At 37.6% G+C, this 20,787-nt stretch overlaps 8 protein-coding genes across 8 annotated transcripts; 5 read left to right on the top strand and 3 right to left on the bottom strand.

The window, feature by feature from the left end:
• Positions 1 to 100: 100 nt before the first annotated feature.
• Positions 101 to 1,682, top strand: LOC129569896 (inactive peptidyl-prolyl cis-trans isomerase shutdown). The gene is made up of 4 exons (XM_055449123.1): positions 101 to 270; positions 345 to 927; positions 990 to 1,140; positions 1,221 to 1,682. Exons 1-4 carry the CDS (start codon positions 218 to 220, stop codon positions 1,550 to 1,552), a joined length of 1,119 nt encoding a protein of 372 aa, XP_055305098.1. The 5' UTR covers positions 101 to 217; the 3' UTR covers positions 1,553 to 1,682.
• Positions 1,683 to 1,723: 41 nt separating this feature from the next.
• LOC129569895 (ankyrin repeat and LEM domain-containing protein 1-like) lies at positions 1,724 to 4,588 on the top strand. Its single transcript, XM_055449122.1, has 7 exons — positions 1,724 to 1,967; positions 2,045 to 2,190; positions 2,258 to 2,346; positions 2,413 to 3,592; positions 3,662 to 3,873; positions 3,958 to 4,072; positions 4,134 to 4,588. Exons 1-7 carry the CDS (start codon positions 1,894 to 1,896, stop codon positions 4,454 to 4,456), a joined length of 2,139 nt encoding a protein of 712 aa, XP_055305097.1. The 5' UTR covers positions 1,724 to 1,893; the 3' UTR covers positions 4,457 to 4,588.
• Positions 4,589 to 4,821: 233 nt separating this feature from the next.
• Positions 4,822 to 6,811, top strand: LOC129569914 (myrosinase 1-like). The gene is made up of 6 exons (XM_055449150.1): positions 4,822 to 4,919; positions 4,983 to 5,244; positions 5,327 to 6,189; positions 6,255 to 6,421; positions 6,488 to 6,530; positions 6,604 to 6,811. The coding sequence occupies exons 1-6, from the start codon at positions 4,879 to 4,881 to the stop codon at positions 6,722 to 6,724; spliced, it is 1,497 nt and encodes a 498-aa protein (XP_055305125.1). The 5' UTR covers positions 4,822 to 4,878; the 3' UTR covers positions 6,725 to 6,811.
• Positions 6,812 to 6,953: 142 nt separating this feature from the next.
• LOC129569913 (probable cleavage and polyadenylation specificity factor subunit 2) lies at positions 6,954 to 10,163 on the bottom strand. Its single transcript, XM_055449148.1, has 7 exons — positions 9,811 to 10,163; positions 8,822 to 9,745; positions 8,268 to 8,752; positions 7,923 to 8,203; positions 7,591 to 7,831; positions 7,339 to 7,523; positions 6,954 to 7,272 (listed from the first exon to the last, which is right to left on the bottom strand). The coding sequence occupies exons 1-7, from the start codon at positions 9,957 to 9,959 to the stop codon at positions 7,180 to 7,182; spliced, it is 2,358 nt and encodes a 785-aa protein (XP_055305123.1). The 5' UTR covers positions 9,960 to 10,163; the 3' UTR covers positions 6,954 to 7,179.
• Positions 10,164 to 10,175: 12 nt separating this feature from the next.
• LOC129569916 (claspin) lies at positions 10,176 to 14,799 on the top strand. The gene is made up of 12 exons (XM_055449161.1): positions 10,176 to 11,034; positions 11,173 to 11,252; positions 11,322 to 11,471; positions 11,554 to 12,135; positions 12,206 to 12,693; positions 12,770 to 13,005; positions 13,080 to 13,278; positions 13,360 to 13,517; positions 13,593 to 13,789; positions 13,855 to 14,122; positions 14,184 to 14,501; positions 14,584 to 14,799. The coding sequence occupies exons 1-12, from the start codon at positions 10,390 to 10,392 to the stop codon at positions 14,719 to 14,721; spliced, it is 3,459 nt and encodes a 1,152-aa protein (XP_055305136.1). The 5' UTR covers positions 10,176 to 10,389; the 3' UTR covers positions 14,722 to 14,799.
• Positions 14,704 to 19,183, bottom strand: LOC129569919 (uncharacterized). The gene is made up of 9 exons (XM_055449168.1): positions 18,921 to 19,183; positions 18,722 to 18,836; positions 18,506 to 18,643; positions 18,341 to 18,426; positions 18,017 to 18,273; positions 17,720 to 17,950; positions 17,467 to 17,640; positions 15,157 to 15,274; positions 14,704 to 15,085 (listed from the first exon to the last, which is right to left on the bottom strand). The coding sequence occupies exons 1-9, from the start codon at positions 19,061 to 19,063 to the stop codon at positions 14,953 to 14,955; spliced, it is 1,395 nt and encodes a 464-aa protein (XP_055305143.1). The 5' UTR covers positions 19,064 to 19,183; the 3' UTR covers positions 14,704 to 14,952.
• LOC129569929 (50S ribosomal protein L27) lies at positions 19,182 to 19,903 on the top strand. Its single transcript, XM_055449182.1, has 3 exons — positions 19,182 to 19,339; positions 19,408 to 19,571; positions 19,640 to 19,903. Exons 1-3 carry the CDS (start codon positions 19,270 to 19,272, stop codon positions 19,841 to 19,843), a joined length of 438 nt encoding a protein of 145 aa, XP_055305157.1. The 5' UTR covers positions 19,182 to 19,269; the 3' UTR covers positions 19,844 to 19,903.
• On the bottom strand, positions 19,870 to 20,684 carry LOC129569927 (ADP-ribosylation factor-like protein 16). The gene is made up of 2 exons (XM_055449179.1): positions 20,267 to 20,684; positions 19,870 to 20,183 (listed from the first exon to the last, which is right to left on the bottom strand). The coding sequence occupies exons 1-2, from the start codon at positions 20,658 to 20,660 to the stop codon at positions 19,954 to 19,956; spliced, it is 624 nt and encodes a 207-aa protein (XP_055305154.1). The 5' UTR covers positions 20,661 to 20,684; the 3' UTR covers positions 19,870 to 19,953.
• Positions 20,685 to 20,787: the final 103 nt, after the last annotated feature.

Below are 20,787 nucleotides of genomic sequence, written 5' to 3' on the forward strand. Positions count from 1 at the left end.
GATTTTGAAACGGCCAATTTCAAACAATTCTGATGATTTAGTAAACGTCATATTGATGACAGTTTGAACATGGCGCATTCATATATTGCCGCTTTGTTGTGACAACTGTCAAAAAGTATCGTTTGCGCTATCACATCGTTTACATTGTCACCGTCTTCAACAGAGAAAAATAGAAATTATTATAAATATTGACGAGAAACGTATCGAATACACCGAAATGCAAAACGACATGGATAGAGTTGTTGAATTGGAAGAAGGCATTCGTTTCAAGTAAGTAATGGGATTTTGCTAATCATTCCGTACTGAGAATGTGATTCACATATATTTTGTTTTGCTACGGACAGCGATTTGTTGTCGGGAGGTGCAAGCTTCAACATCAATCACAAAAGTATGGCCGAGACCATTGACCAAGACATTTTTGATGAGGTGGGTAGCGGTGATGAAAATGAGGACGAAGAGGACTTGGACATTAAGCTGTCACCGTGGAAGAAAAGCTTTGCTGAGCTAAAATTGTCGATGGTGCAAGTCCCAAATGAAATGGGTAGCGTCTACAAACGGATCATTACTAAGGGCATCGACGAGGTGATGAATTCACCAAACTGTCGAATTCGATGGACATTCAGCATGTTCTTCGAAGGCGAACCAATGGCATTCGACTCCAGCTCCAACCCAGTCACCGTTCAGAAAATCGATTTGATTCTTGGCCTTCAAATTGCAGCCGAATCGATGCAAAAGAAGGAAGAGGCTCAGTTTGTTATCGACTACAAGTTGATGTTTGGTGAAATTGGATGTCCGCCGCGTATCAAACCAAAGGCTGACGTCTTATTGGTGGCCAAAATGATTGATTTCATCGACACCGGTGACGAGAATGCCTGTGATAGTTTATCTCAAGAAGATCGTCGCAAGTTTGCCGTGCTCAAGGATAAGGTTTTTGTTCATTCTTCGATCATTTTTATATATTAAAGATAACAGCCTGTTATTCTTCAAAGGTAATCGAGATGATGAAGAAGTTGCAAGATCATTTCCGAAACAAAAGATACCGATATGCCATAAATGTCGGACAAACAGCCATACGCAATCTGGAAATGTGTCAAGTGGCAAACGAAGATGAGCAAACGGAGCAGCAAAAATTCCTGAATGGTAAATCGATTAATGAATTAATAATAATAGTTATAATTATTTATTTTAAAAATATTACTAATTTATTCAATTTAAAAAAGATCTTTACATTCAGTTGACTACGTGCTTGGTAAAAACAGAAGATTGGAAGAAATGTTGTACGATGGTGAACGAGCTGCGTCGTCGCACGAACATCAGCCGAAATGTGCCAGTGATGTTGAACGAAGCCATTGCACTGAGCCATATCGAAGACGATTATAAGCGTTCTATAAATTTGCTGCGAAATGCCCAGAAACTTGAGCCCCACAACGAACTGGTCAATAGTACATTGGATGAGGTGTTGGCCAAAGAGGAAAAATATCGGAAGCAGTCACAAGATATGTGGCGAAAGGCGCTAGAAGTGAAGTCCAAAGCTGATGCTCAGAAAGAATGAACACTTATTATGCCTTAGGCGTCACAAAAACATTTTTATATTTTTTCATTAAATTATTATTACTATTCATTATAAATTGTGAATAAAAACCAGCCGTTAAATGGTGCTCCACACATTCAAGCCGCAAAAAGGGTGCGTTCACTGTGTTTTCATTCATCTCTTTCCATTGGGTCAGTTCAAAAATGTGAAGTTTAACTGACATAATATTGTTTGTTTTCATAAATTGACAGACACTGGTTTTTCAAGCCAACATTTGGAATACCTTTAATGTTGCAAAAGTTAGAAAAATTAAATATTTTTAACGGGCAGGAAATAGAGTTTGGATTTCGATTTCCGTAGGAATGGCTTTTCCAAAACGGCGTGATATATTTCTGGCAACTTGCTTATTGGAGTCGATTGAAGATGAGAATTATCGGTGAGTTAACCTGCTCGAACAAATGAATTCTTGAATGCATATTGCATATGCATAAACAATACGATGAACTTTTGCAGAAATACTCGACAATTATTGGTTGAACATCATGCAAATCCCAACCTATTGATACCTGAAAGTAACATAGCTGCCATACACTATGCCGCTGGAATGGAAAACAGTGAATTTGCCGAAGCTGCAATGAAACTCATTCTGAAATGCAATGGTAGTAGTTTCAAACTTTGAATTTAAATGGTTAAACTGATTTTTCGTTAATTATTATTGTACCGAAGGAAATCCAAATGTTCAAACTATAGAAGGTGAAACTCCACTGCACGTAGCAGTAATTTGGAACCGTGCGTTAATTGTGGAAATGCTATTGGTAAATGGAAATAATTTTTTTTGCATCTATTTTGAATGTGTGCCAATGCAAATACTTTTCTACTAGGACCATGGTGCGGACCTTTCTATCACTGATAATGAAAACAACACGCCGATCAATCATGCAATCACTGAGAAGCATTACAATTTGATTCCAATCTTTCAAAATCACATATTTGAGAAGAAGTTACGGAAGAAGGTCGAAGCAAAGCATTTGAATAATCAGTCTGAACGAACACCAACCAAACCCATAGATACAGTCATTAAATCACTGCAGCAACTGGACATAAGAAAGAGTGCGGATGACGACGGAGTCCTAACGCCAAATCGTACAAATTTCAATTTCAAAGAAGCTAGTCCTTTCCTAGTAAACATTAATTGTCGACGACCAAAGTATAGAGTATGTGAAACAATCAAGTCTGAATCCAAAGACAAATCAACTGATGGACGACCAATCAATGTTGACGAAGACATAATTGAGATCAGCGATAGTGACGATAATGCTGATGTTGATACCAGAAACCACAAACTGGTGAAGAATCTTTTTGAATTGACTGAAGAAAATATTGAAAAGCACCTATCGATGGTAGTGAAAAAGAAGCGAAAGGGTTCATTGATTTGTTTGTGGCGAAATAAAGTGAACGAATCACGTATGAGAAAGTCCATACTGCCAATAAATGAAATTGAGTTTGAAGCATTCTTATCCGAATATACTGAAGATGTGGAATCACCATCAGTCGAAAGTGCTGAAACGATTGTGCCAGCCAAGCCAAAAGTTGACAAAGACAGTGCGACAGAAGATAGTTTTTTTACGGCAGCTGATCAAAATGGAGAAAACCATGAATACTTGCAGGTAGTAGAATCAGTGAATCATCAGGCAAACAGCAATCCTAAAGATCAGACTGAAATCATTTTCCAAACTCAAGAAGTGTACCAACATGTTGATGTTCAAAACAACATTGTGTTCTATGAAAACAAATTGCTGGCAAATCAAGTGAAAATGGCAAACATGGAAACAACAGGTCAACAGGAAGTTATCAATTTGAATACATCATCTGAAAGTGGAACATGCACAGACTTAGTTATTCCATCTGATTACGATACCGACGATTTACGAAAGGAATTGAAAAGTTTTGGTGACCAGCCGGGCCCAATAACGAAAAATACGAAACGTCTTTATTTGAAGCGGCTCGTTCGATACAAACGTCATCCTCGGAATGCGGCACAGAACCAAAGAGTGAAGCGCAGTAAGTAGATGCAATATCAGTATGCTACGTAATGTTAATATTATTTTAACCATGTCGATTGCTGGTCAGATTTTTCAGTCGAACTTCAGAGAACGATGAGAAAAGACATAGATTTATTGGATTTTATAAACGAATATGCGACGCTTGAACGTCAAATGGTCAACAGTTTTCTGTCGTGTCCTTCAAAAAACAAAAATATGCGGGAAGGGAACTTGAAAAAGAGCTTCATCTACCTACTCATCGATCCGCGTATTGCCGAAAATTTACTTGCTGAATCTCAGGTATATTGAAGTTCTATATTTGCACTATAATCGGCCCCCATGATATCAACACTGACTCAAAATCATGTTCAATTCACATTTTAGCTTATTACTCCATCGGAGCTGTGGAGCCGTTTCTTGAATTCAATTTTCTACGTTGGAAAAGGAAAAAGTAGTCGGCCCTACGCTCACTTGTATGACGCCATCAAAATGTATAACGGTAAGCAAGGAAAAACAAAATTATTATCAATTATTTTATTTCTAAATGATATGATTTACAGAGGAAAATTTACATGTCGAAAAGATGTCCGAAAGCCTTAAACTTGACCGAATCATCGAAATATGGAAAGCGGATAAGGGTGTAATCTGTTTGCCAGTATTCCATAACATTACCCCAGTAGAGGCATATACACGTGAAGCAGCGATAATTGATTGTTTAGGCGTGGAAAATCTCACAAACATTAAGAGAGGCGATTATTATGGATTGGCAAAATCGTGGACTATGCGGGATCGAAAAAGACTCGGCGTATTGCTGCTACACAAGGCCATGCAGGTTTTTATGGTAGAGGGAGAAAGTCAATTACGGCCGAATGACATCAAATAAAACTCACAACGAAATCTATTTACAATTAGCCTGTGATAACACTAGAATCAAAAGTACGAAAACAAAACGTTCTTGCCCAATACCAATACCATTGCAATTACTTTCGTTATAATAAATATTCGTCAACGGAAACCCTATTTGTTTTATTTATCAATCCTAATCGTTTTTAATTAAAAGCAACAGCATTAATGCGGTAAACACATGCATATCTGTAGACTCGGAATAATCTTTGAAATTATAATGTATGTTGAGTTAAACGGTTTGTTTTGATTCAAGTTTTTATCAACATTGCGACTGATTACACCAACGAATCGTAGTGCGATGTTTATTCCGTCGTCGGATTGCATAATTCATAACAGTTTAAATTGGGAGTTCACAAACAAAGCACTGGCGGGCACAACTGGAACATAGTAAAGAAAAATATGCTCAAAAGCATTTTAATATGTATTTTGGGCGCTACAATGTAAGTTTTGTAGATGATAGCCTGAAAAAATATTTGTTAATAATGGCCCAAAAAATATTTTAGAGCGACGAAAGCTCCTGAAGTGGTGGTGGATTCCCGGCAAAATGCATCAGATAGATTCTTTCCGGGCGATTTTCTGTTTGGGGCGTCGACAGCAGCTTATCAAATTGAAGGTGCTTGGAATTTGGATGGCAAAGGACCCAATATCTGGGATGAGTTTACACATTCACATCCTGAAAAAATAGTTGATCATGAAAATGCTGATGTTACTACCAACTCGTACGAATTTTATCTGGACGATGTGGAAGCAGTAAAAAATCTTAGTGTAAGAAAGATATTACATTGTCAACCGAACTGTTGTAACTATCATTAGTTCAACTCCTTATTTTGAAATTGTTCATTTTTAGATGAACTTTTATCGAATTTCGATTGCATGGTCACGTATTCTACCGACTGGAGATATAGCCAATATAAATGAAAAAGGAATTGAATACTACAACAAGCTGATCGACGCAATTATTAACCACAAATTGGAGCCAATGGTAACGATGTATCATTATGACTTACCTCAAGATCTTCAAAAACTCGGTGGCCTCACCAATTCAATCGTTATAAGCTATTTCGAGGCATACGCCAATTTGTTATACGATCGCTTTGGTGATCGTGTCAAATATTGGATAACTTTCAATGAGCCAGGCGACTTTTGCACTGCCGGATATGGGGCTGATCAACATGCTCCGGCCGTTAATGCACACGGTGTTGGCGAATATTTGTGCGGTCATAATGTTTTGAAGGCACACGCCGTCGCATACCGTTTGTATAGGAGTTCTTACTATGAACAATACAAAGGTCAGGTTGGAATCACGCTTAGCTCTAGATTTTTTTACTCCGATTCAAACGATACGCATACAGTGGATCGGGCTATGCAATTTTCCCTTGGTTGGTTTGCCAACCCAATCTTTTCTCCCGCCGGCAATTATCCCGCCATCATGATAACGAGTATAGCCAGTAATTCTATTCGCGAGGGCCGTTCTTGGTCACGATTACCATCGTTTACCGACAAGTGGATTGAAACAATACGCGGATCTGCCGACTTTCTTGGACTCAACTATTATACCAGCCGCTATGTTGAAGTCAATCCGGAGCCAAAGGGTACAAATCCATCATATGAACGCGATATAAATTTAAAATTTGTAATAAAGCCTGAATGGAAGCCAAGTGCATCAAATTGGCTATATTCCGTGCCAAAAGGTATCGGCGATATTCTGAGGTATGATCACATTTTAAACGTAGTATGATCACATACACGAAACTTATTTATTGGAGGACTATTAGGTGGATTAAGGAAGAATATAATAATCCAGAAGTGTTTATCACTGAAAATGGCTGGTCTGATCACGGTGAACTCGACGATGACGATCGCATAGCATACTTGCACGATCATCTGGAACAAATTCTGGACGTAGTCTTGAGTGACGAATCGAATCTGAAAGGATACACAGGTTTGCAGTATGATTTGGAAGAAAATTGAGACGAATAATTCTACTGTTTTTCTTATCGTTCTACAGTTTGGTCCATAATCGACAATTTTGAATGGACCCAAGGATACACGTCAGTTTTATATACATATATATTTTTATAATTACCAAGACATTACTTAAAATATTTTTTGTATGATTTTTAGTGAAAAATTTGGATTATATTCGGTAAATATGTCATCGCCAAGGCGAGAGCGAACCGCTAAGAAATCAGCAAACTTCATGGCAACGGTGGCATCAACTCACCGAATACCGGAAATAAATTGATTTTGGAAATGATTATTTTAAACATTTACGTTAAAGTATAAAATGTTCCTTTTCAATTGATTGTGAATACAGAAAAATGCGCAAAAATATGTTGTTCATTTTTAGCCAGTTGATGTCCGCCTTCTTTTCAGAGTATCAAGAGGATTCCTTTGCATTAACTCAGAATCGAACATTGAGATCCCCACCTAAACAGGTGGGTAATGCGAAAAAACATTTTGATCAATGGTCATTTAACTGTCTTTTTATACAATAATGATCGTTTTTATTACTTAGTTAAAAAAAAAGTCGATTTCATTGAAATGATTACATTTTTCTGAAATTTGATTGGGAAAATTGTAATAACGGTTATCTTAACTTAACGTATCTTAATATTTTTGCTGAGGAAGTAATGGACCACCACAAATTCTGATAATTTCATATGACAACGCCTTAAAAATGTTGAATGAAACGATGATCTAAATTATTGCATATTGGTCATAGAGTAGATCTCGAACTCTATAATATTCATCCGAAATGCATCCTTCCATACATAGTTTTCCTGTGTCGATCTAAAAAAGTGAATGTACAGATGTTAAATTTATCCACGGTGAAATTTTTAATAATTGAAAATTTACTCTTCGAATGGCAATGGTGCTGTTGGCACACCACAAGGCTCCATTAGAAAATTCGGATTGTATGTTATTTCTAAGGAGAACTTGTTTGAAATCAGAGATCTTTAACTCATTAACGAATGTTGACTTGTGTGGTTGGGCAACTTCATCCGGAATTGGTTCCAATGCCAACAATTTCGTATTATCAGCTGTAAACAACAAAATCGATTAAATTTTATCAGAAAGAAATCCATAACAAATCCAACGCGAGCTTACATGGAGGCAGCACTGAAACTTCACCATTTGTGGAAATATCTTCTTCATCTTCTTCGTTGTCAATCTCCATGGCGGGTGCATTTGTGTTGGAGCCATTTGTCACTAGATCATTTTCTTTCGCACCCAGAGATGGGAGGATTTTCTTGCTACGCGCTCGAATTTTCGCGTCAATCCATGCCACTTCGGCATCTTTCACCTTTTGGAATTGAAGTTTCGCTATCAGAGCTTCCGTGAGTTTGACCTGCAAACATAGACAATGTCAGCGAATTGAATTTCCGAATGCAATTCAAACGAACCTAATCTGAATTTAAAAACCATATTCAAAAACGCACCTGATATATATGGCTTTCTGTCGTAGCATCAATAACGTCGCCCTTGTTTGGGGTGAACACACGAGCACCGATACTCTGCGAACAATGTTTAGCAATTAGGTTAACATTTTCTGGTGTTCCTCTGACGACAATCACTCGGCGTGGACGCAATTGAGATAAGATTTTTAATAGCGACTCCCCATCGGATCGGCCCTCGAAGTCAATAAATTGAACCTGAGCGTTTATATCAATTATCTTGCGACTGCTCACACACTTTGTTGGCTTTTCTATTAGTGATAAACCTATCAAACAAAGAGAGAGAGAAATACAATCGATATTCTTCAAAAGCACCATGAATTGATTTACCATTGTTAGACGATTTGTTTTGTTCGTTGGTGTTTTCGATTTTGATTTGACCATTTTCCTTCTTTTCTTTGTTGTCATCGTGTGCTGATGGCGCATCAAATCCCACGTCAGCTAGCTTATAGTCTTCCAGTTGAATAATTTCCCCGTAGTCGTCGTGTCTCACCTTTTCCTCGTGGAACGGAAACATTGCATATTGCTTTTTACTGGATTTGAAGAATCCAGTTGTGGCTCGGCCTTGCGGACGTACTACTATGTCATGCTTTCCAGTTATTACACTCATTTCGATATCGTCGTCAGAATCAGAACTTGGCTCTTCAATATCGCGCTTGATTAGTTTTATAGCGGAATTTTTTTCGCCTTGGGTTCGCATGTATTCGTCCAGCTCGGCACCTTCGATATCAACGCGCCGACGTACATCAATCTCGATTTTACGACCATTTCCGCCATTCTCTAATAAGTCTCGAGCTAGTGTACCTGGCGATGACCTGTTGCAATGAAGAAACATCATATTGGATATATAAATGCGTTTAAAATGTAATTGATTTCCTACTAACCGTGATGTAATTATGATGCTATTGTTTGGATTCGAAGCCCACTGAGTGAACAGTTCTCGCGAAAATCCACTCTCCATATCAGTCGTACTGCAAAGAACCACTTTTGGTGACGGTATTTTTTGCAATTCGGCAAGTGTGTGACATAGTTTCAAATGCCGGAATTGAAAGGGATTGTTGCGCGCACCTTCGAAACTCTTCATCAACTTATCGCTCATCCATTCGATTTGAGATTTAGCGAATTCAACAACGTTGTAGCAAACGTTGTTTGCGAGTGCCAAAGAGTATGCCAGTAGGCCACTTTCTTTATTTTTCCAGAGCTGTTCCAACATATGAGCCAGTTCCAGCACACGACCGGCGGTATCTACCGTCACCATTACGTTGCCATTATTTCTAAGTGTTTGCAGAATATTTGTCATCAATTTTTCATCACGTGCACGACGTCTGGCTTGATTGTAGCTGGCATTGTATGCATCTGTGATCAGTAGCGAAGGCCGTTGCATCTTCTCCAACTCACATCCATTCAGATGACGCTCTTTTTTGTGATTGAAATTTGTTGCGTAGACAATATCCTCTTCACCGATTTTAACAATTTTCCAAATGGTTCCACCGATCATGTGTCCCGCAGCAAGCGGTGTTATTGTAATGCCGTAACCTTTCCCTTTCAATGAAACACTTTGGTTGTATTTCAATTGAATGATTTTATCGAAAGCCGTATCAATATCGTCCAAGGAAAACAGCTCGAAATCGTACATGTTGTAATGTGACATGAACAAATCGTACATAAACATTTGGCCCATCTTAAAGACTGGAATCGTTGTGTAAATGGGACAATTTAAACCCAATTTGCCAACCAAATATGGCAAAGCGCCCAAGTGAAGTGGGTCTGGGTACGAAATCAAAATCGCATCAATTGTATGCACATGCCTGAAATTGACAGATTAAAATAATGGCAATGAATTGAGTAAAGTGTTATTCCAAATATTCCTCACCGTTTGATTTCTTTTATGAAATTGGCATCAAACTTTTCATCCCAGCCACAGTCCAAAAGAATTTTCACTTCATCAATTTGTAGTAAATAGCAAGGTGGCGACTCATCCATCGCACCGGACAGAGCTTGCAATTTGATAATTGAAGTCATTTTGGTGAATTTTAACTTTGAAACTTGTTTCTCGGCTTTCACTCTTTTTCACGGAATAATATTTTAAAAAAAAACTTTTCTCATCCAAGCGAACCGAAACAATAAACACTCCAAAACACAATGCCTTCTTCATGAATATAAACTAAATGTCAATGAGCCCGGTGACTTTGACATCTGTTTCGCATGTATGCAACACATACGTATACGTATTTCTTTGAAATGTCAAATATTGGCGCCACAGAATAGGCGCGAAACAACATTCAAAACGTCACAACTAGTTAACAAAAGCAAAGCAAAGCAAACCAAACCAAACCAAACAAGCGACATCAGCAATAATCGATTGTTTATAGAGTGACACAGTTTCATTTTAATCTAAAAACATTATTTTAAATTTTAAAATTGTAATTCAACTCATCGCATTGAAATCAATATGGATGAGTGTTTTGCTGAAAGTTTAGTTTATAGTGATTCGGAAAATAGTGACGGAGAAGAAGGTGGCGTTGAATTAACACATGTTCCTGAATTAAAATCATCACCTGAAAAAATTAATGAAGGTCCAACGAATCAGAATGATGGAAATTCCAGAGAGTCCGGAGAGTCCGATGAAGATGATATGAATAGGTCCGTTAAGAAAACAAAGAAAACTTCCAGATTCTTAAGCTCAGACGATGAAAATGAAAACAGTGACAATGCGAGCAAAAACACAGAGGATGTACAAGAACCCACCAAAATTAATTTTAATGTGCGTCCATCGATTTGTGATTCGGATACGAAGAGTTCGAGTGATGGAAATCAAAGCAATACCGAAATGCAAACAAAAAAGACGACTAAAAAGCTTAAAAAAAAGAAACAAAAAATTCAAAAGCAGAAACAAATGTCTAATGGGAGCGAAAGTGATGCTGGAGATTCAGAAGATGACAACAAAAATAGCAAGAAATCCACTCGCAAACGAAGTACTGCTAACCGATCGGGAGGGAGTGGCGATTCTTCGGGATCAGATTCATCTAGTGCTGATAGCAACGACCAGATGCATAGTATTGAAAACGTTAAACCAAGAGAAAAGACGGTGCAACGGGTAATTTTGACACATGATATGCAATGTGTTTCGAACTTTCAATTTGAACTCACTATTGTTTTCAATTTTCTTCCGCTTTGCAACCTCCTTACTCTATATTATTCTTTTGAAACTTGGAATATGCTGCAAAACAAATAGATGTCAGCAAAAATGGCCGAGCAACAAATGAAGGAAATTCAAAGTGAATCGCAGCGAATGGCAAGGGAGCTTCATGTGAAGTATGTGTATCAAGAAAATAAACAGGTCTATACACAATTTCTTGTTCTAACCATAATATTTCCACACAGCATTCCTTATCACAAACCGAAGTCGCATTCTTTGAAAGAATTTCTAAGCCGTCGAAGTATCGTTCAACAGCAAGAAAAATTAGCTACTAAACCATTTGTCAAAGCGGCCGTAGCGATCAAAATGTCGGGGAATGACCTCATTCAATATATGTACGTAGAGAGGTTTTGCTTAACTTATGAATTCTGTTGTATGTATACGCATAAACACATACCAAGTTTTTGTTGGATGTAGGCATGAATGTAAGGAGCGTGAACAAGAAGCTGAAGAATTTTTCCAAGAACAAGAGACCGATGAATGTTGGAATTCGAAAGCAAGTGACAGCGATGAGAGCGAAGAAGAAGATGCAGGCGGTGCTGAAATGATGGTTGCTGAAAAACCTGAAGAACTGCCAGATGAAATCAAGTCGAATGAATGCGAAGAGGTTCAGATAAATTCAAACACATCGGCAACTAAAACAAACGAAGAATTGGATAAATCCGTAGAAAGCAATAATCATGGAATAAGTGAAAATGGGAATGACGGCCCGACCGATGATCAAACAAACGCCATTGAATCTGAAGTTGCGATTGAATTACACACGAGTCACGCTGAACTTGACTATGAGTTGAATGATACAGTCGCACCAAATAAGAAGGTTAAACCCACATTTCCAACGGACTTTGTTCCGAAATTGAACGGCGAAAAAGGATTTGTGATTGATTTGGAAACAAATGATGTGAAACCAATGCCAAAAACAGGAGTTGATGAACTATTGGCGCGTTTCATTGAAAACGCCGTTGTCAAACCGCAAAAAGTGGAGACGCAAGATATAAGGTTCGATACTGTGACGAACTTACCCGCGCAAACTGTTCCTCTAATAAAAACCATTTATTGTCCGTTTCAGTATATTCCGAACCGATAATGGGTCTATTGAAAAGCACACGGTACACGTGAATGTCGATAACATGAAAACAACACGTGAGCGGAGACCTGGTGAAAGTCACTTTAAACTGCGAGCTGAGCTGGGCAGAAAAATTAAAGAAAATCGCGAAAAGTTAATAGCTCAACGTTTGCAAGAAGAAAAGGAGCAAGAGTTGAGTTGTAAACAAATGGAGAGCGAAGACGGAGAAGAACTTGATGATTTATCGGATAGCGAAATGGACTGTACTGAACCTACCGAACAAATTAAGGAATTAGATGAGGAAGAAATGGAACAAGCTATCGATGAAAATAATGAGGAAAATATTGAATCAGAGAGTGACTCAGAAAACAATGACGATGGCGAATCTGAAATTGCAGATATAGAACTTGACGCTAATGCTGTTCAAAAACCTCGCAAACGGATATTGACTGCAATGGACGATGATTCTGACACCGAAAATCCAACCATTTGTAATATTTTTTTGAATCTTTTATCTCCTTTTAAAAAAAAGGACCTTTTTTGACTTGATTCAAGTTTATCTTTCAGCTGGACCTATTGAAGATTATGACGCTTCACATGCGATCGAAAATCAGTCAAAAGAAGGTATGAACATATCGGAGCTTGAATCAGAAATTCTGCAGCTAAGCAGCGTAACCGATTCCGAATCGAAGAAAGAAACATCGAAATTATTTGAAGAGTGCGATGGAGACTATGAAGATATCGGAGAGTCTCAGTTGATGGCACTATGCTCTGGATCATTTGCTACACAACATTTAAATAAGGTAACGTAGTACCAACTCTAATATGTATCAAAGTACGTATTTTAACGCAATATTTTCCGTTGTCATTACTGCAGCAATCGGTTCAAGGTATAGAACAAACTCAAGAGAATGAACCAACTAAAACAAATGGAACACAATTGGTTGAATCTGAAGAAATTGTCCGAGCAAAACCTGTATTGTCATCATCGGATGAGGAGGAGGAATCTAATGAAAATGCTTGCACACAGAAGAAATCGAAAAAGAAAAGAAAGCAACATACATTGGTATATTCAGGTAGAGTATTAGTTGTGCATTTAGTGATTTTGTGCGTAGTTTAACAATAGAATATTTATGTATTCTCACTCTTACACATAGATGATGAGGGGGGGAAAGAAGATACGTCACAGCAAGACACGAAAGACGAGGATGAAAGTGAGTGTCTTAGCAACAATGAAGATGACCAGGAGAGTGTAGAGGATGAAGAACAAGACCTTGGTGAACGTTATATCGAATATGATTCCGACGAAAATGAAGTAATCACACGCTATCTCACTGCAATCATCATAGAATATTCAAACGAAAACTCAATGAATAATTAAACTTTTCAGATTGAGGTTGAAATGAAAAAGAACGATGTTCGTAGAAAGGCATCTGATTTCTTTGAAAACGAGGCTGAACTATCTGAATCGGAATGGGGATCAGATGATGAAGACGAAAAAGATCTAAACCGATATGAAGCCGAACTGGGTGACGCGGATAAATTTGACAAGGTCAAATTGAGAGGCGAGCTAGAAAGGATCCGATTGTAAGTCAGAAATTCAAACTTCGGTGTTAAATTTCTAAATTTTCCGGAATTTCACTATTTTTAAGGCGCGAACAAATCGATCAAGATTCGCGAGAATTACGGATTTTGACCGAACGTTTCATTGAAGAAGAAGACGGTGGGCAGGAGCGGGAACGTAAATTCCGATGGAAGCATTTGAATAATACAGATCTCAACGATGACCAAATTCAAAATATTAACCAAGAAGAAATTGGCATTGACAATAGTGATGATGAAAATGAAGAAAACTGGCGTCGCATGCGATATGAACGGGAGCAGTTATTGAAGAAACAAATGAGTGGAGATAAAGATGTGGTAGGACTATATAGTCTGTTTAGATTGCGAACGTAGCTCAACATTTTTATTTTTTTCTCAGACCATCGAACAAACGACTACAAGCGGTGGAATTGCTGAGCAAACTACAAACAAAAATGCAACGATACTGAATTCCAGCAGACGTATATCGATTATAAAACCAGTTGGTGCTGCCACATCGAAGACAATCTCACCGTTTTTGATTACCAAGGGTGGTGTGAACATGATGCATTACAACCGCAAGTCATTTTTGAACCGTGACAGTCCAATTTTAGAGAAGTTGGCTTCTTTGTCTAAGGCTGGAACCGACAACGATTCAATTCTCAACACAGCCAAAGGGAAGGGAAACTATGTTTTCGTCGCAACTGCAAAGAAAGATGTAAGCCATATGTAGTATTCATGAATGTATATGTCGTGAAATACCCAAATACGTTAATTCGAATGATTGCCTTTTTTTCCAGAGTGTCAAACGTAAATCAGATAGTGAGATGGGTGGTAGCTTAGGAGCTGAACCAATAATGAACCCAAGCAAGAAATCAAAACTTAATCCAAAAGAGATAAGGCCACAAACAAAAGCATTCTTTGAATCGTTAAATTAAGTTTATTTCCTTAAGAATTTAATTGTTAAAAATACGGTTAAAAAAATTAAATAAATTCTTAACTTATAGTAACCTTCATAATTTGACTTTCAGTTCAAAAAATTGCAGTTTAATCGAGATTTCTATGCAAAGTAGACCACTTTGGTTTGATTTCAGAGCTCATATTTCAGCTATCAAAAATGATGCTGTTCTCCTTCAAATAGACTTGATGAGTCACAGCTAGATTTTCAGTTATCCTGGGAATCGTGTTGAAATCGGAACGAGCCTTTGCTTCAGATGTGCAACCCCATTGGCATACAGTGTTTCACCAATGTCGAAACCATTTTCATCAAAAAGACGAACGTACAAGTCTTCGGCGCACGAACTGAAAGGTTTCAATTAAATTTTAGTAGATGTATATGTATATGGATATGGATATATTCAAGCTATACTCACATAATTTCTGCCGAAACGCTACTTCCGTTAAGTATTAAACTTCGCAGCATTGTTGTGGCCTCTTCATCATTCTGTTTGCGCAATTGTATGTTTTCCAAAAAGCATCGGTATGCTTGAGCTGTAAACGATACGCGAAATTGCAATCAATTAGGTCGTCCGTATGTCAATGACAGACTGTTCCGTTTCCGACAAAAATGAAATTTCTTTGTGTGCAACTAGCCTATTTGTTGCGAAATAGTCCAAAAAGAAAAACCAAGATGAAAACTGCACTAACTCATGGGATTGGGAGTGAGCTCAACGCGTGTGCAGCTCAAAACAAGGGAAAATTGCGATTTTTGACATTTTACTTACAATTTACTCGCTAAGACCAAACCTTTTATCATACTTTTTGGTTTGTGGCGGTGAGAATGAACAAACACAACACAAATAAATAATACCCAATCGATTTCATATTGAAATATCCTCAATTTTATTGTAAAAAGACAGTTTTTTAAAGAAAAATTATGAATGTTCAGCTTTTTTTGCGTTTCTGATCAATTATTTTGTTTTAAGATACTTAAAATTTATAGAATTAATCATGAAATGTTGAATAACATCAGATTTGTCTAAATTTAAAAAAGTTCATGCGATTTCGAATATAGTTTGTTGAATACACAACTCGTTTAGGTAATCTCATTTCTAAGAAATATTGTCGATGCATTGTTTACATGAGACCGTATTGAAATTCCAATGGAATGTTATTCTGACGGCTGCTTGGCGATGTTTGTGCTCATAAAGTATAAACAAATACTTTGCCTTCGCACTATGTGTGCGCGAATTGACGAATTGCTGATGTTTGCAAAATTGGCCCTTTTCGATTATGTCAATTTGACATTTGGGCAAATGAGAGCTGTAGCAATCGAAATTCTGTTTGATCTCAGTCTAATTGGATCGCTTGAGTAGTGCATTGGTTCATTCAGTACATTTGATAAAACAATAGAAAGTCACATCAAGAGACCAATTCGAATTCAAGGGAAATGAATACAATGGCATTCGAGACGTTTGCATATTCTTAGTACGCTTATATGTGAAAACCTGGTTTCAAGCTCCATCAGCAACGAAGGCTCCTCGAATTGACCTCGAATTCATCAAAGGTGGTATTGACTATGCTAGTATTGACAAAACAATTTCTGATTTAATTGTGTCCAAAATGAGCGGCCATCTTTGCTACTTGTCCAACGAAACAGTTGGAATGGCGTTCTTTGATGAAGAAATACCAATAGATGAAAAGAGACGAATGCTGTACGCATTGAGCAAGGAGCAGAAATCTCAAAAATTGTTGAAAGCAACAGAAGCAGATATAAAATCAACATTTAACAGCAAGCAAATTAATGATTTCGTTTCATTCAATACAAGAGAGGTTTTCAAACGTTTTGACGCACCAACTGACTTTCTTTCGCTTGATCCTGAGGAATGGAATGACGATGCAAGCTACAAAAAAGCAAAAGAAATATTCGAGCACGTTCACGTTGTAAACGATTCAGCTGAAAGGGCTGTTAAATTGTTCAGTCACTATAATTCGATTCTAAGCAAAGATGACAATGATAAACAGTTCATAATAAATGTTGTTCAAGAGTATGACACAATGTATCCATCCATCAACAAGGCTGATTTGGGTTAGGTAATGGTGAAAAACATGTTTTCATACGTATTTATAAAAAAAACTAATTAAAAATCCCTGTTGAGACAAAATAATTGATCAGAAACGCAAAAAAAGCTGAACATTCATAATTTTTCTTTAAAAAACTGTCTTTTTACAATAAAATTGAGGATATTTCAATATGAAATCGATTGGGTATTATTTATTTGTGTTGTGTTTGTTCATTCTCACCGCCACAAACCAAAAAGTATGATAAAAGGTTTGGTCTTAGCGAGTAAATTGTAAGTAAAATGTCAAAAATCGCAATTTTCCCTTGTTTTGAGCTGCACACGCGTTGAGCTCACTCCCAATCCCATGAGTTAGTGCAGTTTTCATCTTGGTTTTTCTTTTTGGACTATTTCGCAACAAATAGGCTAGTTGCACACAAAGAAATTTCATTTTTGTCGGAAACGGAACAGTCTAGTCATCCAATACAATTTGTGTTAATGATACTGCTTCTTCTTCATACTATCGTACAGAGCTGAAATCGTCACTGTAGTCATGCGAACACAGCTCTAGCTGTAGTTATATGTGTGTGTAAAGAAGATGAAGCAGTATCGATACTCAGTTTGCATACGGACGAATTAGGTTTCAATAAAACTTCGAAAAAAAAAACATGAAAATAATCTCACCAGGTGTTGTATCCCAGAGTGGATGCCATTGAAAAACATCTTTGCAATGTACCATTGTTACAGACCCATAGTCGACGAAGAATATTGCCAATTGGGTATTGTCTTCAAACAACTCGATCACTTTTCCGCGGTAAAACGCACCCTTGACTTTGACCAGCACAAGATCGTGTAGATCTGAAAATATTTAATCAAAGTGAAAATTGTCAAGTGTTGAAAGGAATGTATGAATTTTATGATTAGGTATTCAACACACCTGGCAAACCAACAAACGGTCGATATTGTTCGACCATATTTTCCGCATTTATTTTTTGCTTAAATCTATCGAGGGAATCGGACATCGTTCGCGCAGCTATTTCCGGTATATGAACGTATAATTCTGCTGCACTTACAATACAAGTCACACAAACCTTGACCGTGGCTCCGACCATTGGTAGTGATTGATCCAACAATTTGTGCTTGGCGCCCTTGCGATCACGTGTACCATCTAAAGTCGTTAGATTTATCTTTTTCAATTCGGAATTTATAAGGCGAATGAAGCAAACTGGCTTACCTTTCAATGGTGCCACATGCTCAAGAGTACATGAATTTCCTTTGAAACAGCGACCAGTTCTGTAGTCATAATGCTGGCAAATGCGATCATCGTCTCGAGGAATATAATGAAGAACTGCTTTAAGCGCATTTGTTGTCACTATTGCGGGCTCTTCGTACAACATGTCCACCTGCTCTTGAGTTAATTGTAAACCTCTTCCTTTCGTCTCAACCGCTTCGACTGGTTTTGTTTTGTGCAGAGTGACAACCAAATACCCTCTATTAAAACAGAAAAAATATCATTCCATTTCATTCTCAATTTTTTGATCCAATAAAGGAAACTCACTCGTCAATGTGATGAACGGTGAACCAGATTTGTTCATATAAAATTTCGGTAAGGTCATTAATCTGATTATCAAGCTCGTCAAGAACCTAAATGGTATGTATATATATATATACTCAGTAAAGGTTAGTTATTTGTTTAAGGAATGTTCATTCGTGCAAAAGCAACCTCAATTATTTTGCATGGAATGCCTCGGGCCGACATCTTTTGAGCTCTCTGTGAGAGAGAGAACATCTTCAAACCAGTTGCAGAGGACATTTGCATGATTTCACCGCTATCGATGAAGAACAGTGATGATTGAATGTCCTTCAACGGATTGTAAAAACGGAAATTTTAATTGTGGACAAATGTATGTAGAACGCAGGTGTTGAAAATTATACTTACATTGCAAACAACACGGTGCAGGCCGTCGTTTCCAAAGTCTACCAGAAACACTTCACCAGGTGGGATATTTTCCAAACGCGTCAGTTTTTCATCGTACAAATTCAATTCGAAGCTTCTATTAATTTGTTGGGGAGGAAAATGTGTCAATGTTTGAAAAAACTTTCAATAATATGCACAGTACTGGTGCAGATACACTTACCGGTCAGTGTCGACTATGTACACATTAGCATCGTCGAGTGATTTGTCATGTTCGAAAAAAGAGAGCATACACTTTCCAATTTGATTTGAAGCATAAACGCCCAAATTTACAGCGGGATATGAGAACGTGGCTGCCAAATTCATATTGGATGTGGAACGAATTGATCCAGGCTATTTTCCAACCTACAGAATTAACTTTTGAAACCAAATCTACCGACTGAATGCGTATCTGTCAAGATGTATCTGTATCTGTCACTTCACATGTCAATGGAAATTTCATAACCTCACTTTTGAGTGAGATACAGTATCAAATTCATACCGCAAATAAGTGAAAATTAGTTGTTTAAATCATGAATTATCTCGCTAAAGTTTTGGATTCCAGCGCTAAAACTCTGTTGAATGGAGAATCATTCATTTTAAGTGAGTTCTAAATTATTTGGCTAAATAAATTTCAGTTTGTTTCAATAAACAAATTTTATTCACTGCAGATCAGATTCGTGGGAAAAAGGTGAAGGCAAAGGGAAGTACAAGAAATGCGCCTCGGCACACACGTCCAAAACATCGCGGTTGGAAAGTTCACGACGGCGACTATGTGTCCGCCAACAAAATCTTGGTCATGCAAATGAACCTACGATTTCATCCAGGATTGAATGTATGTAAAATGCCCAAATTGAAAAGATTAACCGACGTCTTATTTGTAACGTTTCCGATTAATTTTAGGTTGGAATGGGCAAAAACGGTACACTATTCGCATTGCAAGAAGGCCGTGTTGTGGTAACATCTGATCAATTCAACCCGAACTGGGATCATACTTGGGTGCAGAGAATATATGCTGGCAGAGAGGATGAAGCTATTTTTAAAAAGTATTTCAATGTTATACCATTCAAGCAGCACAACCGTTTTAAATTGATCGATGAAATCTAATAAATCTATTGTTATTTTCCAAACACAAACATAGAATAAATCGAATATTATTGTAGTGTATGCGGTTTGTATTGCATTTATTTGAAACATCTGTTGACAATGATTCAAGTTTATGGCAATGAAAGCCATTCAATGATCCGTTGATGGCCGTTGCATGTAATCGAGCTTGTCTCAACAATTTGAATGGTCTGACGGATTTGTTTCTTCAACTTATCAAACTGCAGCATTAACAGTGCTTCATTCCGCATCTGTCGATATGCCAAATCCATTTTCGTCAAAATTAGGAGAAACTTTGTGTGTTGTAAGCGTGGGTCAGCCAGCAGTGAGTACAAAAGTACCCCTTGAAAGAATAATATCAAAAATGTGAATAATGTGAATGATAAAATATTGAAATGTGCCCTATGCCGTATATTTATTACTCACCCGCAGCGGAGATTTGACACAAATTCGATGTGTCAATCACATATAAAATCTTTGAAACACTATTCAAGTAATTGCTCCACATCGGGGCCATTGATCCACCAATTTCCATGACAGTAATCGTCGGATTTTTCATTGAACGACGAAAGCCAGCGTTCCCAACTGGTTTCGGTTTCCCAATATTTGAAGAAGTTGCTGTCGATGCGTTGACTTGCTTCTGAGTGGCTGTCTCCGACAATTTGACTGTGAATATATTCGTGCCAATTGTTGGAACTGAATGAGACACATTTGTTATGCATCCAGACGACTGAAGACTTGATAACAACTGCGTCTTGCCCGATTGTTTTGGTCCAAGGCACAAACAGGAGGGAGAATTTGCCGTAGAATGTTGTTCCATTTTTGCTAAGAACTTTCAAACTATTATTCCGTAGTCAAGGTGATACTGACGTATTCATTACGTAAATTTTTCGAGAACAATTGGTTTCCGATTTTTTTTTGCCTGGAATCAACTTCAAGATGGAGTA

The sequence above is a fragment of the Sitodiplosis mosellana genome, unplaced genomic scaffold, assembly GCF_009176505.1.
Source record: "Sitodiplosis mosellana isolate CC-2019 unplaced genomic scaffold, AAFC_SMos_1.0 Smas_scaffold_47, whole genome shotgun sequence".
Classification (NCBI taxonomy): Eukaryota; Metazoa; Arthropoda; class Insecta; order Diptera; family Cecidomyiidae; genus Sitodiplosis; species Sitodiplosis mosellana.

Excerpts from the sequence above, each read along its gene's own strand:
- LOC129569896 (XM_055449123.1), top strand. The coding sequence starts at position 218 with ATGCAAAACGACATGGATAGAGTTGTTGAATTGGAAGAAGGCATTCGT. Across the intron at positions 271-344 it reads GAAGAAGGCATTCGTTTCAA|CGATTTGTTGTCGGGAGGTG; the intron begins GTAAGTAATGGG and ends TGCTACGGACAG. Across the intron at positions 928-989 it reads TTGCCGTGCTCAAGGATAAG|GTAATCGAGATGATGAAGAA; the intron begins GTTTTTGTTCAT and ends TATTCTTCAAAG.
- LOC129569895 (XM_055449122.1), top strand. The coding sequence starts at position 1,894 with ATGGCTTTTCCAAAACGGCGTGATATATTTCTGGCAACTTGCTTATTG. Across the intron at positions 1,968-2,044 it reads ATTGAAGATGAGAATTATCG|AAATACTCGACAATTATTGG; the intron begins GTGAGTTAACCT and ends GAACTTTTGCAG. Across the intron at positions 3,593-3,661 it reads GAACCAAAGAGTGAAGCGCA|ATTTTTCAGTCGAACTTCAG; the intron begins GTAAGTAGATGC and ends ATTGCTGGTCAG.
- LOC129569914 (XM_055449150.1), top strand. The coding sequence starts at position 4,879 with ATGCTCAAAAGCATTTTAATATGTATTTTGGGCGCTACAAT. Across the intron at positions 6,190-6,254 it reads GGTATCGGCGATATTCTGAG|GTGGATTAAGGAAGAATATA; the intron begins GTATGATCACAT and ends GAGGACTATTAG. Across the intron at positions 6,422-6,487 it reads GAATCTGAAAGGATACACAG|TTTGGTCCATAATCGACAAT; the intron begins GTTTGCAGTATG and ends ATCGTTCTACAG.
- LOC129569913 (XM_055449148.1), bottom strand. The coding sequence starts at position 9,959 with ATGACTTCAATTATCAAATTGCAAGCTCTGTCCGGTGCGATGGATGAG. Across the intron at positions 9,746-9,810 it reads TTCATAAAAGAAATCAAACG|GCATGTGCATACAATTGATG; the intron begins GTGAGGAATATT and ends TGTCAATTTCAG. Across the intron at positions 7,832-7,922 it reads CAGAAAGCCATATATATCAG|GTCAAACTCACGGAAGCTCT; the intron begins GTGCGTTTTTGA and ends CTATGTTTGCAG.
- LOC129569916 (XM_055449161.1), top strand. The coding sequence starts at position 10,390 with ATGGATGAGTGTTTTGCTGAAAGTTTAGTTTATAGTGATTCGGAAAAT. Across the intron at positions 13,790-13,854 it reads GAGCTAGAAAGGATCCGATT|GCGCGAACAAATCGATCAAG; the intron begins GTAAGTCAGAAA and ends ACTATTTTTAAG. Across the intron at positions 14,502-14,583 it reads TCGCAACTGCAAAGAAAGAT|AGTGTCAAACGTAAATCAGA; the intron begins GTAAGCCATATG and ends CTTTTTTTCCAG.
- LOC129569919 (XM_055449168.1), bottom strand. The coding sequence starts at position 19,063 with ATGAATTTGGCAGCCACGTTCTCATATCCCGCTGTAAATTTGGGCGTT. Across the intron at positions 18,837-18,920 it reads TACATAGTCGACACTGACCG|AAGCTTCGAATTGAATTTGT; the intron begins GTAAGTGTATCT and ends ACAAATTAATAG. Across the intron at positions 18,644-18,721 it reads TGCACCGTGTTGTTTGCAAT|GACATTCAATCATCACTGTT; the intron begins GTAAGTATAATT and ends AATCCGTTGAAG.
- LOC129569929 (XM_055449182.1), top strand. The coding sequence starts at position 19,270 with ATGAATTATCTCGCTAAAGTTTTGGATTCCAGCGCTAAAACTCTGTTG. Across the intron at positions 19,340-19,407 it reads TGGAGAATCATTCATTTTAA|ATCAGATTCGTGGGAAAAAG; the intron begins GTGAGTTCTAAA and ends TATTCACTGCAG. Across the intron at positions 19,572-19,639 it reads GATTTCATCCAGGATTGAAT|GTTGGAATGGGCAAAAACGG; the intron begins GTATGTAAAATG and ends GATTAATTTTAG.
- LOC129569927 (XM_055449179.1), bottom strand. The coding sequence starts at position 20,660 with ATGGAACAACATTCTACGGCAAATTCTCCCTCCTGTTTGTGCCTTGGA. Across the intron at positions 20,184-20,266 it reads GTGTCAAATCTCCGCTGCGG|GGGTACTTTTGTACTCACTG; the intron begins GTGAGTAATAAA and ends TATTCTTTCAAG.